Source organism: Myodes glareolus, chromosome 3 (assembly GCF_982192425.1).
Source record: "Myodes glareolus chromosome 3, mMyoGla1.1, whole genome shotgun sequence".
NCBI classification, from domain to species: domain Eukaryota; kingdom Metazoa; phylum Chordata; class Mammalia; order Rodentia; family Cricetidae; genus Myodes; species Myodes glareolus.
This window is the reverse complement of record NC_142028.1, coordinates 53,811,789-53,827,577: the sequence shown is the minus strand read 5'-3', so window position 1 is coordinate 53,827,577 and position 15,789 is coordinate 53,811,789. Positions and strand designations below refer to the sequence as shown.

The 15,789-nt window shown below is 46.6% G+C and overlaps 1 protein-coding gene and 1 pseudogene across 5 annotated transcripts in view; one reads left to right on the top strand and one right to left on the bottom strand.

Annotated features, from left to right (window-relative positions):
* Frmd4b (FERM domain containing 4B) overlaps positions 1 to 15,789 on the bottom strand; it is a 332,373-nt gene that overhangs the window by 152,383 nt on the left and 164,201 nt on the right. The window contains exon 1 of one of the 5 annotated variants that reach the window (XM_048438442.3): positions 5,756 to 5,877. The exons of the other annotated variants lie outside the window; for them this stretch is intronic. Within the exon in view, the coding sequence (XP_048294399.2) occupies positions 5,756 to 5,779 (24 nt within the window). The 5' untranslated portion in view covers positions 5,780 to 5,877. Of the gene's footprint in view, positions 1 to 5,755; positions 5,878 to 15,789 lie in introns of those variants that run through there. 5 annotated transcript variants of the gene reach the window in all.
* LOC146895217 (small ribosomal subunit protein eS12 pseudogene) lies at positions 305 to 1,248 on the top strand (annotated as a pseudogene).

The window sequence follows — 15,789 nt, the reverse complement described above, 5'->3', positions numbered from 1 at the left end:
GGGTAACGAGGCTTCAGGCCATTCCTCCCTGGATGGGGCGGGGGCCCTTATAAAAGAGGCTGCACGCAGCGTTAGTGTTAGGCTAGTGCGACACTTTGGTTTTCTGCCTTCCCCCACGTGAGGATGCGGTAAGAAGATCCTCGACAGTAAAAGAGGGCAAGAACAGCAGGTTTATTGCACAGAGCTGCAGGAAGTCGCCCTCTAGAATGAACCTTATTAAGAGAGAGAGCTTCACAACTGTGGACAGCCATGATCGGACCTTGAACTGGGAGAATGTCAGAGGAGAGAACTGCCATGGTTAGCGATGGGGACAGAGGAAGGGACAGAGACAGACCCTGCAGTTCTGGAGAACAAGGGGGGGTTTCTGACTCTTACCGGTTCACCGGGTAAGGTGTACTCTCCACCATGCAACCTAACCTGGCTTTGCCTATGCTCTGCATGGAGGCTGCAGGTGGATACTGAGTGGGACCATAAACGTGTCCTGTAGTCACGTGGAGGTGGGCTGCAAGGTCACACACAGCTTGCTTTCTTACCAACTCTCTATCCGGGAGTTGCAGGGGTTATGTCTGGCAGAGGGAGAAAGGCAGCTAGGGAGTCTGTTAACCATGGTCTGTTGACCATGCTAACAGCAAGGTCAAATGCTGACACCTTGAGTTTGGACTTCCAAGCCTCCAGTATGGTGAGAAGCAGTCCCCATTTGTGGCATTTAAAAATAAATTGCCTTTTTTTTCCCCTGCCGCAGAGGTGGAGGCTTGGGTGCGTTCAAGATTCGGCCTCCCCTGTAATCTACCACCATGGAATAGACATGAATACTATTCTACAAGAGGTGCCAAACACTACCATCGCCCACGATGCCTACACCTACAATGGCCTGCCATGTGGTGTATGTGAAGGTACCAAAGCCTTAGACAAGGGCCACGCCCATCTCTTGTGCTTGTAGCCGATTGTGATAGGCGTATATATGTCAAGTTTGTGGAGGCACTTTGTGCTGAGCACTAAATCAACCTAATTAATGATCAAATCAACCTAATTGATGACAACTAGAAACTAGGGGAATGGGTAGGCCCCTGTAAAACTAATCGAGAGGGGAAACCATGGAGAATGGTTGGTTTCAGCTGTGCGGTAGTTAAGGACTACGACAAAGAATCTCAGGTTAAGGATGTCATCGAAGAACACTTCAAGTACAAGAAACAAATAAATAAAAATTTTGACTCAAAAAAAATTAGCCACTCTCAGGTGTTCTGTTAGACAGGGCACGTGGACTCAGAAGCATCAAACATGGGAGCCAAGCACCTTTCCTTTCTCAGGAAGATTCAGTCTAAGACAGCAGACCCCAGGCTGAGACCTCTCACAGTATTCTAATGCAGTAAGGTGAATGCGTAAGGTCCCATTTCCCCCAGTAGAAGCAAAATGCATTGAGGAGAGAGACATTTCAGGAAAACATTCTAGACCGTTCATTCCACTTGTTTTGAGTTCAGATACTGAACGTGGCTGAAAAATACATCCTTAAAATACAAACACCTCCCCGTCTACCCTCAAGCCAACACCAAGCCTACAAAGGACATTCTATAACTCTCTTCCCTGATTCTATTTGTGAATTTCTGCTCCCGAGACAAACATTCACATGGTCAAGCGGTCTTCACAAAGGCTAAAAGATGCTTTGATTGATGAGAGAAAGATACCAACAGCTATACGTGTAGCTCCGAAGAACCATGATTCTTATTCATGCAAACACAGACATTACATTATATCACACTGCCCATTGGTCAGACCCCCCAAATCCTGGTAATATTCAGTACTTTTATGACATCACTGGGGTAGACAAATAAACATACTATTAAGCAACAGTATTAAACCTCCTACCTATCAGGCACAGCTTTATTTCCAGATGGTAGGCAGCTCTACCCCCTCAACCGTCTGTGGTTAGGAGAGCAGGATTTGCACAAAAAGACTGCTGTTAACTACACACGCTCAGCACTTCCTTTCTCTTTGTTTCTGGGGGACAGAGCATGTCAAAGTCAAACAAATGTATCAGAGAGTTACTACTTGCTTGAACCGACCTGATTTGATTTCTACCTATTGTATACTGTGATTAGCGCAAATTGTATACTTGGATTAACCCTTTGACTTCAAAATCATATTAATTAAATTCTACATATCACAGCTATCTCAAGTCAACAGCTTTGATACTCACGGAGTGAGTGGTAAATGAACTAATAGTAAAGACTGTGTGAATGGCAGAGAGAGGTGGGTGAGTGTCTGTCTGTCCTTGCTGACTGCTGGAGGGTTCCACAACTCTCTAGCCATACTTAACTCACCTTCATTAATGCAAACCTAACACAGTGCTGGTGTAGAATACACCCAGAAAATAGGTATGGGATGGTTTTATATTTCTTTATTCAATCTTATTTTATGTGCGTGGGTGTTTTGCCTGCATGTATGTCTGTGCATCACTTGTCTGCTTGGTGCTCACGGAGGCTGTCGGATCCCCCTGGAACTGGAGTTACAGATGATTGTGAGCCTCCGTGTGGGTATTACAAATCGAGCTCAGGTCCTCTGAAAGAGCAGCAAGAGCTCTTAACTGCTAAGCTAGATCTAGCCAAGTGCTGGATGCATTTGCTCGCAGTTTCATTTGGGGGACAGAGTCTCACTATCTCACCCACTCTGGCTGTGAACTTCTGGGCTCACGGGCCTTCCCTCCTGCTTCTGTCTCCCAAGTAGCTGGGGTTACGAGTCCGTCTCACCACACTGTGTTGACTTTTAAAGACAGTTGATGTAAGGAATGGTGCCTAGTTGGAAAAGGAGAGTTACACTCATAACCCACATGCTCTGATTTCTTCCTAGATGGCACCTCAATGTCCGCTTCCAGTTACAGCTGGAGCAACTCCCCATCCCCAACTTTGCTCGACTGTGCTGGTTCCGCACACACTGCCGCTGGCCCTGAGGAACCCGGGACAGTCTAGTCTCTTGATGTCCTTTCTAGGTTAAAAGCAAAACTTGTGGAAAAGAAGAAAGGAGAGAGAGATGGGAGAGAAGGGGGAGGGAGGGAAGGAAAGGAGAAAGGGGATTGAAGCAATCAGAGAGACATACACGGCTGCAATTTATGGGGGAGCCAGGGAAGTAAATCAAATGGTTTGGAGCAAGATGGAAAGTTTCTGAGCTGCAAGGGAGTCTCAGCATTAGTCTCAGCCCTGAGCCCAGCGAGGAAGACTCAGATGTGGAGAGGAAAAGAGTATGCTAGGCAAACCCTTTACGACAGAACTGTCTCCCCCTCATGTTTCTTAGCACTTTAAGTTTCACCTAGTGCTACATCTCATTGTGACTGGAGACTGTTTCTAGGGAATTTTCTGTATGTTGCCAGCAGTTGCTCTTAGGGGCAAAACCCTCATTTGGAATGTTGCTTTTGAATTTCTATCCCAAGATGCCTCTGTGAAAATCTGCTCTTCCTGCATGGTAGAGATACTGGGAACTGGGCAGAGTGGCCAGATGCTCCTGAAACGCAGGGTGGGCATCGGGCAGAGTTGGCTTTCAGAGATCTGGTCTCCAGACTGTTCTGCACCTGACAGGGCACAAACCTTTGAGAAAACATCTCCACTTCTTTCTATCTTATTTTATTTGAAATTTATTTATTTGTATGTAAGCATGTACATTTGTATCTATGTATTAGGACATGGACATGACGTGATGCATGAGTGGAAAGGAAAGCAAACTTGTGGGAGTTCTGCCCTTCTACTATGTGGGTCTTGGGGATCAAACTCAGTTCTTCAGGTTTGGAAGCCTGAATTTTTTTGGGGGGGTTTGTTTTTACCTGCTGAGCCATCTTACCTGCTCAGTGTCTTAGGGATCTTTATGAAAGAGCTGGGAGGAGGGGAGATAAAGCCAAAGGTATTCCATACACCAAGGGGACAGTGTTTCCAGACAGAACAGGGCAGTTGCACATGTGAACCCATAGCAACCGTGGCAGAATGTACAAGGGCTGCATAAGCTCTAAACAGACAAAAATCCCAGCCCAGAGGACAGAAGACGGACACAATGTCCCACCGCTAGCTGAGGAGCTACTGGCATTTGATAGCCATTGGGAGAAGGAGAGCGAGTTTTCTTCATCCCCGGTAACAGACTGTGGAGACGAGACAAAGCCATTTATAGGTCTTCCTTCAGCTTCAGCATTTCATGGTGCAGTTCTCTTCAACCAGTGGTGTTTCCCTCCCTACTTCCCCATACTCTGCTGGTCACGGTCTCTCTGTGGCATGGGACACGGCACCCCTCGGCACATCCTGCTTTTCTACAGTGACACCTTCCCCGACTTCCAGACGGAAAGCCCAGTAAAGAGTGCCCTGGAAGACAGAAGGCACTGCAGCACAGCGGCTGGGAGGTTGAGGCGTGGGAGCCCCAAGAGTGGCAGTTTCTGACCTTTTCAAGGGGCTGCAGAGCAGGATGGCTTTACTTTGCAAGGGGGTTCTCTTGTGCGAATTGTGTCACGTGAGCCCCCCACCCCCACCCCCGCCCTACAAGGCTACTCTGAGAATCCAGACCACAGGGCTGCATCTCAGAAAATAATACATTCTTTCAGACATCAGGCACCTTTAGGTAGGGCAGATGGCTCACTTCTAAGGCCAAGCCATTGTGTTCTATTTTGGTGGGAGGTCCCATCGCAGTCTCCTTTGTGACATATTTATTTCTTTAAGGTTTCTCTCCTCTTACTCAATCCCACCTACTTCCTCCACAGACTTCCTTCTATCCCCCTAGAGCTTTGCACTCCACTGCATGAGCTAATTTCCTTTCTTTTCTGAAGTCTACCCAGATTTCCCTCCCTTCCCCCATCACCAACAACCGACCAGGGAAGAGAAACGAACACACGACATTGGCCTTTAATGAGTTTACCATAACCACATTACAAGGGGGAAAGAGCAAAAAGCTTCCCTTTAATAAGGATGTAGGACTTCCTCTGACAAATCAGAGGAGTTTTATTAATTAACTGATAGCTCTCCACGAGAACGGCACATCCGAAGTCTCTACTGTGAGCTGATGAATTCTGATCACACAGAAGCTTTGCCATGAACGAGAGTAATGGACAGAATTCAATCCTCCTGCTCTCCCTAGGCAGAGCAGGGGCGCATATCAAAGGATCCTTTCAGACAGGACACTAATGAGTTCTAGGACACTAGGACCTTTGCTGCCAAGCACCAGACAAAACTGGAAGGATCCCATCTTGATGATTACAAATCAAAAGAATTTGGAGGCTGCATGCGGGGATCCTTTCCACGGTTCTTTCCAGGATAGGCGAAGAAGCTCGAATCTTTCAAATTACCAAATAATTAAGAAAAGAGAGAGAATAGAAAAGCAGTAGGTGTGTGAGGCTGGCGGTGACCTGGAATGACATACTTCGACAATCACTGAAGTGGTAAAGAAAATCAGAAAACCAGCCTTTTGAGTCTGTTGAAGAAGCCAAGACAGTGTTTTACACAAAACAGAAAAACCTTCCAAAAGACAGGCATTAAGAGCTGCCTCTGCTATGGTATTGTTCCAGCCCTTACCCGACAGGAGTTAGCAAAGAATTCCTTGAAAAATGGAAAGATAAACATGCATTGTTAGTTCTGTTGCTTAACAGTTGGTCTCCGAAATGTTCTGCTTGCAGGAATCACCCCTCATGCAATGTTAAAAATCCGTCCAATATTTTGCTAAGACACATTGACGAAAGCTCACGCTGCCCCCACGACACTGCCTGTAATCTGATGTCCAGAGAGAGTACTCTTACCTCCAATCCATGATCGAGGTTCATTTAAAGGGACTGGCGAGAAGGTACAGGACGCAGAACACATGTATTCAGCGCGGTGGGGTGTGTGTGCTTGTGTCCTCCAACTACAAGCCAGGAGAAGTGAGGACCCAGTGCCCCTGACACCTTCCGCTGCCATATAATCGCAAGGAAGTGACCTTACTGTTTGTTGCTTTGATTAGAAACAAAAGCCTCTCAACATGAGTCAGGAAAGCAACAGGGGAAAATCCAGTTAAAAAGCCTGCTATTTCTTTTGGCCACCCACCCGAAGCCTCTCTTCATTATACACTCAAAACATATGATGGCATACTGTGCGCAGTGTTCTCAACTTCATTTACAATGTCCAAGAGGGGTTGAGAATTACTCAGAGATGATTGATGTTGGGTACCATTCAAATTTTAATCCGGCTCCCCCTCCTGTACCTATTCTGGGTTAGCCTGGGAAATTCAATGCATGGAACAGTGTATTTAATAAACTTTGCTTCTCACAGACATCTCACGCCCATGGATTTCCACTCCATCAACATCAGTCAGCATCAGAAATGCCAGGCACAGGGTGTCAATCTTGTCAGGCTAACTGTGGGCTCACTGAGGGTGGATTACGTCATGCGCATTTTGGAGAATAATTTACTAATGGAATTACTCAGAGGGTAGGGAATATTCAAAGTACATATTACTTCAAGTTAAAATGAGAAGAGTACACAGAAATATAAATATTTTGAATTCCTTTTCTTACAGCAGTTGAGAAAGAGCTCATAATATGGTACCATGGTTCTTCCATCTGAAACAGACCTTCTGGCATTATGGGTAAAAAAGCAAGTTCTCGAGTGAAGCAAACTTTGGTGTTTTGTAGCGGTTTGTCTTTGAGAAAGTTACTTGATCTTTGTGGGAACCCATTTTCTCCTTTGTAGACTGGGGACAAAAATCCCTGTCTCGCAAGTGTGTGGGAGGAGTTAAAGGAGATAGCGCCGGCAGCTCGGGCGCTGGGAATCTGATGGCTGTAAAGTATCAGATCCCCAACGCTGGAGCTGGCGGGTGAGCCGCCTCCTCAAGACCGCTGCAAATGTACCTGTCAAGGAGCAGGAATGGTTTTAAGTCACGTGACGTCCTTTCAAAGGTTTTACTTACTCTGAATGACAGACAACAGACTGTGGGAAAAATCTCAAGCAGAGGCCGACTTAAACAACAACAAGTCTGGGTGCAGAGAGAGGTGACACATCCTGACCCGTGGAAAACGTGCCAGTTGACTCCGGACTGAGCGATTATTTGTACGCACGCATCCTGACAACCAGAAGAGCTGGATGTTAGAAGAAACCAGCTGCTTAAGCGCTCCAAGGGGGACGCACAGTCAGTGGTTTTGCTGTGCAGCCCACTACACCCCGTCGGTCGGATAAATGAGAACGTGTACAGAACACTCTGTAATGACGTCCCTGGGGGGACCTTCAGAAAGTTGTGAGTCTCCAACAGTCTGGGCCCTAGTGAAGACGGCATCATTAGGAGGACCATGAAGATCACTCAGAGAGGGACTTTCTCATCCGTGCCAGCACCTGTATGCAGAAGTGGGGAAGAGGGTGAAAACATGGGGCGTGGCTCAGTGGCGGAGCTTTGCTGGCTGTGCACAAAGGCCTGGGTCTACTCTGAGCAGCGTATTTGTAAAAACAGCAGTAGCTATGACTAGTCCTCAGGTTATTAATTAGATTATGAATGATCTTAAGTATTAGATTAATATCTCATCTCCGGCTTTAGTGTTCCAGAAGCGTCCTATAATTGTTGAGAGTGACAAAGTAGCTGGGATGGCAGCCTAGAGCCACCAGGACACACCCTGGTGGGCATCAGGAGACAGACACGCTCTGGATGACTGGATGTGACTGTATCCAAAGGTACTCCCTGAACTTTTCAGTCATTCAGCCTATAATTTCTGCTGCTGCCTGTGGATGGGCAGATTCTCTGCAGCCTGTCAGTTGGGAGAGAGAGGGTTGTGCGACTCGGACACCCTTAGCCAATTGCGCCGTGTGACCCTGGATCCTGCTGCTATCAATACAAGGCTGAATAGATCCTGAGTGTAAAGACTGGGGAAGCCTAGGGTTACAGCTAGGCTCAGAGTGGAGTGGTCCATCCCAGCAGCATTTGGTTATCAGGAACGCTGGGACCACTTAGGAAGCATTCCTAGACAAGTGGCAATCAGAGACCAGGAGCAGGGATGGGTGAAGCCCACTCTATCTGACTTGATTCTTCTCAAAGCTTCCTGATAAGTGCCCGGCTCTGGGGCAGACTTAACCTGGGTTCCTGATGAAGGGCTCTGTCTTAGTTCATTTTCTGTTGTTATAATAAAATACTAGAGATGGGTAATTTACAAAAATAAAGATTTATCTCATGGTCCTGGAGGCTGGGATGTCCCGGGGCATCTGTGAAAAGCCTCCTTGCCATTTCATAATGGAGCTATCACATGTGGGAAGACAGAGCAAGCTTGCTGACTTGGGTTTCTCTTCCTTTTTGTATAATGTCCTCAACGCCATCATGGGCACTCCACCCTTATGACTTCACCTAATCCTAACTCAAAAACCCCACTCCAAGTACCATTGCTATAGGGTTTGGGGAAGTAAGCTTCCAACACTTGAAGACTGAGTGGGTCCATGTCCCACCCACAGTAAAGTCCCCATGAAAGTGAACCGACATCCTGAAGAGGCTCGAAACGAAGATGAGCATCTGTAAGCTGAGACTGCCAGACACTCATTGCGGTGCAGTCGTTGGCTCAGCTACTGGGCAAACTTGGGCAGGCACACTTTCAATGCTCCTGGGAGTAAGATAAGGGAACATACTTAAGTTTGGGGGAAGATATGTGTATAGAGGGTTCCATTTATTTTCCTGAAAATTTAATTATTTTTTTTTTAATTTACACGTGTAAGCGATCTGCTTGCATTACGTATGACCAACCACATGGGTGCAGTGCCTTCAGAGGTCAGACGAGCGTATCAGATTCCCCGGAACTAAAGTTACAGACAGGTGTAAGCTGCCCTGTGGGTGCTGGGAACCTAACTTGAGTCCTCTGCAAGAGCGGCAAGTGCTCTTAACTGCTGAGCCATGTCCCTGGTCCTCAGGGTCCCCCCTCCTTTTTTTTTTTTTATAAAGGAATATAGAGTATTTGTATTATCACTAAACTATCATTTTCATTCTTCACTGAACACTGAGCAGGTAGATGTCAGACACACTGTAAACCCCAACCCAGGCAATGGGCTGCCATCTTCCAAAACCAACAGCTTAACCTAGCACCAATCCATCGGCCATAAATATGACATGAGCTGTACTCCTAAGTGTAGTGAGATTTGCAATAAAGAAAGGAATATTTCCTTTCAGATTTCAGCCTCCAGACCTAATTCCATTTGGTTCGAATATGTTCGGACACAAAATACAGATAAGAATGCTACAGGGAGACCAGCTTGGAAAACATCGTGTTCCTCAACTAATTGGACTTTGTGCCCCTGGAGGAGAGCAGTGGCCGCTGGCTATGCTGCTTCCCTGTCTGGGCCCAGCATCTCTTCCACACACGCTGTCTTCTGCTCTTCATTCTAACCAACCTGTAATCAAGGCACTTGGGTGCCTCGTGGTACTTTCTGAGTTTTCGTTCATTACAAGGACTATTGCTTTGGCAGTTCATAAGGTGGTAGGCACCAGAGCTGGTATCACGGGTGCTCAGGGTGGCATTGAGGTCCCACAGGATCCCAGGCTTAGAAGGACCTCATGCTTGGTTTAATGCTTGGTTTCTTTATTACAGTGCCTAATGCTACTTTTATCATTACTTTGACATCTCCAGCCCCTTGTGGTTTTTTTTGTTGTTGTTTTTTGTTGTTGTTGTTGTTTTGTTTTTTGTTTTTTTTTTTGAGGCAGAGTATCAAAAGGCTTGTCTTGAACTTGTGGTCCTCCCCCTGCCTCCCAAGGGTAGACGTTACAGGCCCTGCCATGCCTGGCTCTTGTTGAATAAGAAGTTGAATATTTTCCTTCTGCACAGAGCCACGTCTCTCTGCCTGGCATTGTGCTGTGTTGTAGAGACCAGTGAGTGAGCAGGGAAGAAATCCAGGACAGGAAAGGAATAGAAAGACAAGTAGTACACAAAACAATTTCAGATGAAGGTAAAAATCCACAAAACACAAGCAAAGCCATAATAGAGTCAGGCCTATGACCCTGACCAGAGAAAATGGGCAGGACAGGAGAGACAACAGCTGCAGGGATTGGGCTCAGGACAGGGCGTGTTTGTTAAGTTCAGGGCTGCGTGAGGAGGCACCTGGAAAGCTCTCAGAAGCTACCGAGTGAAAAAGAACTTCTCTTTAAATAGGAAAATCACCAACTACAGAAAGTGAATTCAAAAGTTTCTAAAACCGGGGCTGATAAGCAACACTGAAAGTGTATTTAAGGTCTCCTTGAGATCACATGCTGTGGCCGTTGGGTATGCTGTGTCCAGGAAAAACAGACCCGATGGAAAAATCTGTTACTCATGTTCTCCTCCAGGCAGAAAAAGAGGGAAGTCTCTTGTGTGGGGCGGATTCTCTTGCTTTCTTAACCACAAATGGAAAAGCAGAGGTGAGAAGCTTGAGGCAGAGAGGCAGGCATTGAGGGGTTCTCAGGTCTGTCTCACAGAGAGAGGCCAACATTGAGGGGTTCTCAGGTCTGTCTCACAGAGAGAGAGGCCGGCATTGAGGGGTTCTCAGGTCTGTCTCACAGAGAGAGGCCAACATTGAGGGGTTCTCAGGTCTGTCTCACAGAGAGAGGCCAACATTGAGGGGTTCTCAGGTCTGTCTCACAGAGAGAGAGGCCGGCATTCAGGGGTTCTCAGGTCTGTCTCACAGAGAGGCCGAAGGTGCCCGCAGCTTTCCAGACTATGGACACAAACTCTATAAAGCCTAATAACGTCCTCGTGTTTGGAAAAATAAAAACAAAAATGCCTTTGAAGAACATGTTTGAAGTCCATTTTACACACAGGAAACTGAGACTCAGAGAAGTCAGTGCAAGGAGCCTCTCCCCGTCAGGGGTAAGAAAACAGAATCTATACCCAGAGCCCAAAGTCCCAAGCCACACCTCTCCGAGAGGCTGATGCAGACAACATGCACAGAAAGGGGGCTGACCACGCAGCCTTCCATCTCACTTCCTTCCTGGCTTTCTGTGGACTCGGATTTTTTGTTCTGTTTCGTTTTCCCCTTTCTCTGCCCATTTGCAGCCCTTTGAAAAGAAAACGAAAGCATTTCCTCCTCTTCCCCCCTCCTCTCCTTCATCCTCCTCCGCCTCCATTTCTTCCGACACAGGGGTCTTCTCTATGTAGCCCAGGCTGGCCCTAAGTCAGAGCTACTCCTGAATAAAATGAAATCTTTTATGAGGGAAGACTTCAGGGGCACACACAGTGGCAGGCTGGCGTCACGCTGTGTCCTCCCTGTTTCTGCACACACCTTTTAATCCGGCCACTCTTGCTTCATCTATCTATCACCTCACCTCCTTTCTGTTCTTTGGGTCATTCTGAACCAAATCTAAGATTTCAGAAATCAGTAAATACTTCAACATGAAAGACCACAACAGTCTTTTGGAACATAATTCCAGATAGTTAAAAGGAAAAAAATTCTCAATATCTTCAAATGTGTTAAGAGTTCAGATTTCCAAATGATTAGTCATTTTTATTTGTTTGTTTTTGAGTAAGGTCTTATTGTATGGTACAGCTTGGTCTCAAACTCACAATCCTCCTGCCTCAGCCTCCAGAGTTCTGGGATTATACACATGTAGGACTGCATTCAATTCTTTCCCTTCCTCCTCCCTTTTCCTCTTCTCCCCCTGCCTTCAAGTCAGGGTCTCACTGTGTCATCCCTGGTTGTTCTAGAACTGTCTATGTAGAACATTCTGCCTTGGAACTCACAGAGATCTGTCTGTCTGCCTTTGCCTACAGAGTGTGATGGGATTAAAGGTGTACACTACTGTGCCTAGCCTCATTTTCTCCCCAACTTTGCCGGAAACAAGATCCAAAGTCAGGGGCCATATTTTGACAGTGGTTCACATTTCTCTTAGGTTTTGGCTGATCTAGAGATACCTCTCCCTCATTGTTATTTATTTGATGAAGAAGGTGGAACTGTTTACCCATCTGCCTCCTACCACCCAGGCTTGCCGACTGGGTTTTCAAGGCATCATTCCAGACACATCTGTCTGCCGTGCTTCCGAAAGCTTTCCCCTTCTGGTTGATCTTTTGACGAGGACTCTCTTCTAGGTCCTGCAGCCTGTGTGTTCCAGAACTGGAAGGACAGTCTACCTGTTATGGTAAAAAACTAAAGACCCAAATCATTTGTTTCAACTTTCTAATTCTGCAGGCCCTGTTCACTGGAGTATCTCAGTGAGGCCAGATCTTCTTCGCCATCTGCCAGTGGGTGCCACTCTGTTCAGTATCGCTGAATGACTGGTCACCCAGGAGTGTCACCCACCCAGTAAAGAAGAGCTTTGTGCTTTTCCTTCCTTACTAGTTCTAACGATCCTGAATTAAACCATCCCCTTTGTTTCTGGCCCAGAAGCTCAGTGTGCAGCAGCCAGCTGGCGTTGACTGCTGTGAGCACAGACACGCACCACCACGTTCAGTGCTCTGCAGCTGGGGACAGGAGGATCGCTGGGACTTTCTGAATGCCAGCCTGGCTCTGAGTCTGGTAAGAGACCCTGTTTCAAAAATATAAGGCAGAAATTGATGTACACCGAACATCCTCCTCTGGATCTGTACATATGCGTGCATCTGTACATACATGTGCTTGCAGCCCATCACACACACACACATGCACACGTTAAAATAAAAAATTGAATTAGAATTTATACCCAAGACATACATGCATACCTTATGTATTAAATCCATGGTATAAGCAACCACCAAGATAGAGAACACTTCTAGAAAGTACTTCTGACAATTTTACAGACACTCTTCAGATTTATAGCAACATAGATAATTTTTCTTCTATTCCAGAATTTTATATATTGAATTACAGAGACATATTCTTCTAAGCAGAGCTTCACACACTGAACCAAGTGTGTGTGTGTGTGTGTTTATGTGTGTCTGTGTGTATGCTGTGTACTCAGACATATATACATACATTTACTTTTCTTCAATAAATATGCAAGAGATGAGCAAACAGAGCAAATGGTGGACATGCCTTTAATTTTTTTATGAAACTGCCCAATAGTCCCCTCCCCCAACTGTCTTCTCTATCATTTTACATGCCCACCAGCAATCAGTGAGGTCTAGCTGTCCTCTCTTTTCTCCAGTACGTGGTATTATGTGTCTCCTCTTTCGCCTTCTCTTTTTTCTCCTCCTCCTTTTTTTGACAGTTTTCTGAGAAGAGTCTTACTTTGTAACTCAGAGTGTCCTGGTGTCCTGGTGTCCTGGAACTCACTATGTAGCCCAGGCTACTCTCAAACTTGTGACCCTCCCGTCTCAGCCTTCTTCTCAGTGCTGGGACTGCAAGCCTGCCACTCCACTCTCAGTTAAGTGTTCTTTTTAAAATTATTGCTGTTGTTCTCTCTCTCTCTCTCTCTCTCCTCTTTCTCCGTGTGTGTGTGTGTGTGTGTGTGTGTGTGTGTGTGTGTGTGTGTGTGTGTAGAGTTCAGAGCACAACCTTCAGGGGTCAGGTCTCTCCTTCTATCGTGTGGCTTCTAGGGATGGCAATCTCATGGGCAGGCCTGTGCCGCAAGAACCTTTACCAACTAAGCCATCTCATCCGCCCTAGGTTTTCTTAATATGGTCATATCAGGCTGTGTAGTAGCAGAGGCTACACTACTGAAATGACGGTTTTCAAGAATACAGGTTTAAATGACAACTAAAAATTAGGAAGAACAAACACTTATATAGTCCTTTAATGCACACCAGGCCCCGTCAAGTCTCCACCTCGAGAGATTACCTAGTATAAACCGTGTAATATCTTTGAGGTCGGGATTCTCATCACTGCCTCCATTTTACAAATGAGAAAACTTGAGGCACAGAGATGCTTTTTGTTTGGTTGTTTTAGTGTCTCGAGACAGGGTTTCTCTGAGTAGTCCTGGCTGTCTTAGAACTCTGGAGACCAGACTGGCCTCAAACTCAGGGATCTGCCTGCCTCTGCCTCCTAAGTGCTAGAATTAAAGGCACCACTCTATCTGGCTGATGTCTTGGTTTACAAAAGTCTCACACAGCTGGGAAAGGGCTGCAGCATCTGAGCCTCCACAGGCAGGGCTCTGGGTTCCTGGAGACAATGCTCTTCTGCCCCCTCAGAACTGTCCCAGAGCATCTCCACTCTGCCTCTCACATTAACCAAGAAGTAGCAATGGTCAAAGTATGCAAAGTACCCTGGACTCTTTCATATGCAGGACCTTCACATGGTCAGCCTTTCCCTCCTGCTTTGGTCCATCTACCTTTGAGCTTAAGCCTTTCCCTTTGATCAACACATCCCCAGTTTTTGATGTCTTTTCTCGGGAGGTTCCTATTTTGAGCCTCTTGTATTCTTGCTGCTGTTGCATGCCTCTCGGCTAAGTCCCAGCCTTGAGTGGCTATTCTACCATAAAGTTTTTCTGCGCAAGCAAGAATGAAACCAAGTGGAAAATCTCTGTGATAGTTTAGAGTGGTTATGAATTTGACCCCATGGAGACATACTTCTGATATTCCTGTGAGGATCAGCTACAGTAAAATCATTGAGGTGGGAAGATTCACCCTAAACATGAGTGGGTCCTAGACTGCAGGAAAAGGTGGTGTGAGCTGAATACCACCAGTCATTGCTATGGGACCAGCCCCATCACACTCCTGACACCGTGACTTCCCACCACGATGGACTGTGTTCCCTGCTTCTCCTTGCCCAGATTTGGTCACATTCAGGAGAATGGTAACTAATCCAATGCTTGATTACTAGAGGTCTTTGATCTCAGTATCCAGGGCTAAGACCGTTTCGAGGTTGGTGAGTTCTACCATCACCAACATACTGAAGGCCCCAAGTTCCTTCTGTTTTTCTATTTCAGCATGTTTCCTGCAGGTTGATAGTCATAATTGCAATAGGCACGAGATTTCCTCACTAACCCTTTTGAAGAACAGAGAGCTTTTCCTTGCCTGCCTTAGGCCATAGGTTTCCTCTGATCCCATCACTGGCAGAGGAGTAAGGGCACCGCGATCAGCTTCAAGCACAGCATCACATGCTCTGGGTTTCCTGAGCTGTAGATCTTCTGAGCCTTGAGTGTAGCCGCAATACCTACAATGGTCACGTCCATCTCTGAGTAGTCCCACCCACGTACCTGTGCTGGAAAAAAAGGCTACTGTCCTCGGTGATTTCTAAGACCTGAAACGGTAGAGAAACCCTAGCTCAGAGGCCAATCAGGATTTCCCCAGGAAACCCGGGAGGTGCCACAGATTTCTGAACTAACCCATCAGGTGATGGTGGCAGTGGCTCTTAGAAGCAGGTTTGGAAAATGAGCACGGAAGGAGAGAATAGCCCATGATAACACTCTGGTATACCACAGAACTGTCACGCCTTGACCGGCCCCACCTCCCACACCTCTGGTTCTGAGTCACAAACTTTCTGTGTTAGTAATTTTCTCACCACTGTGACAAAACGCCCCAGGGAGGCAGCTCCTGGGAGCAAAGGCTTACTCTGGGTCACGGTGTCACATGGTAGAGGGACCCAAAGTGGCAGGAGCATGTCGTATTCTTTACATGTTGCCCAGACTGGAAGATGGGTATAACCCTTAAGGCCTGACCATATCAGCTAACATCTGTCATCTCGGCCCTGAAACTCAAAGGTTCCATAACTTCTCAATTCAGTACAACCAATGGGAGACCAAGTGCTCAAAAACAGAAGGCTGCTGGGGTGGGGGGACAGCTCAGATTGAAGCCACTTATTTCAAATTAGGGGTTTAGAAGCAGATAGGCTTCAGGCTAACTAGGTACAGGGGGCAGAGAGCCATCCTGGCCCCTTGGCAGCACACATAGGACATACACACGGAGACTAGCCTTTCTGCCACTCGCCAGGTGGGCACTACCGGGAAAGCAGC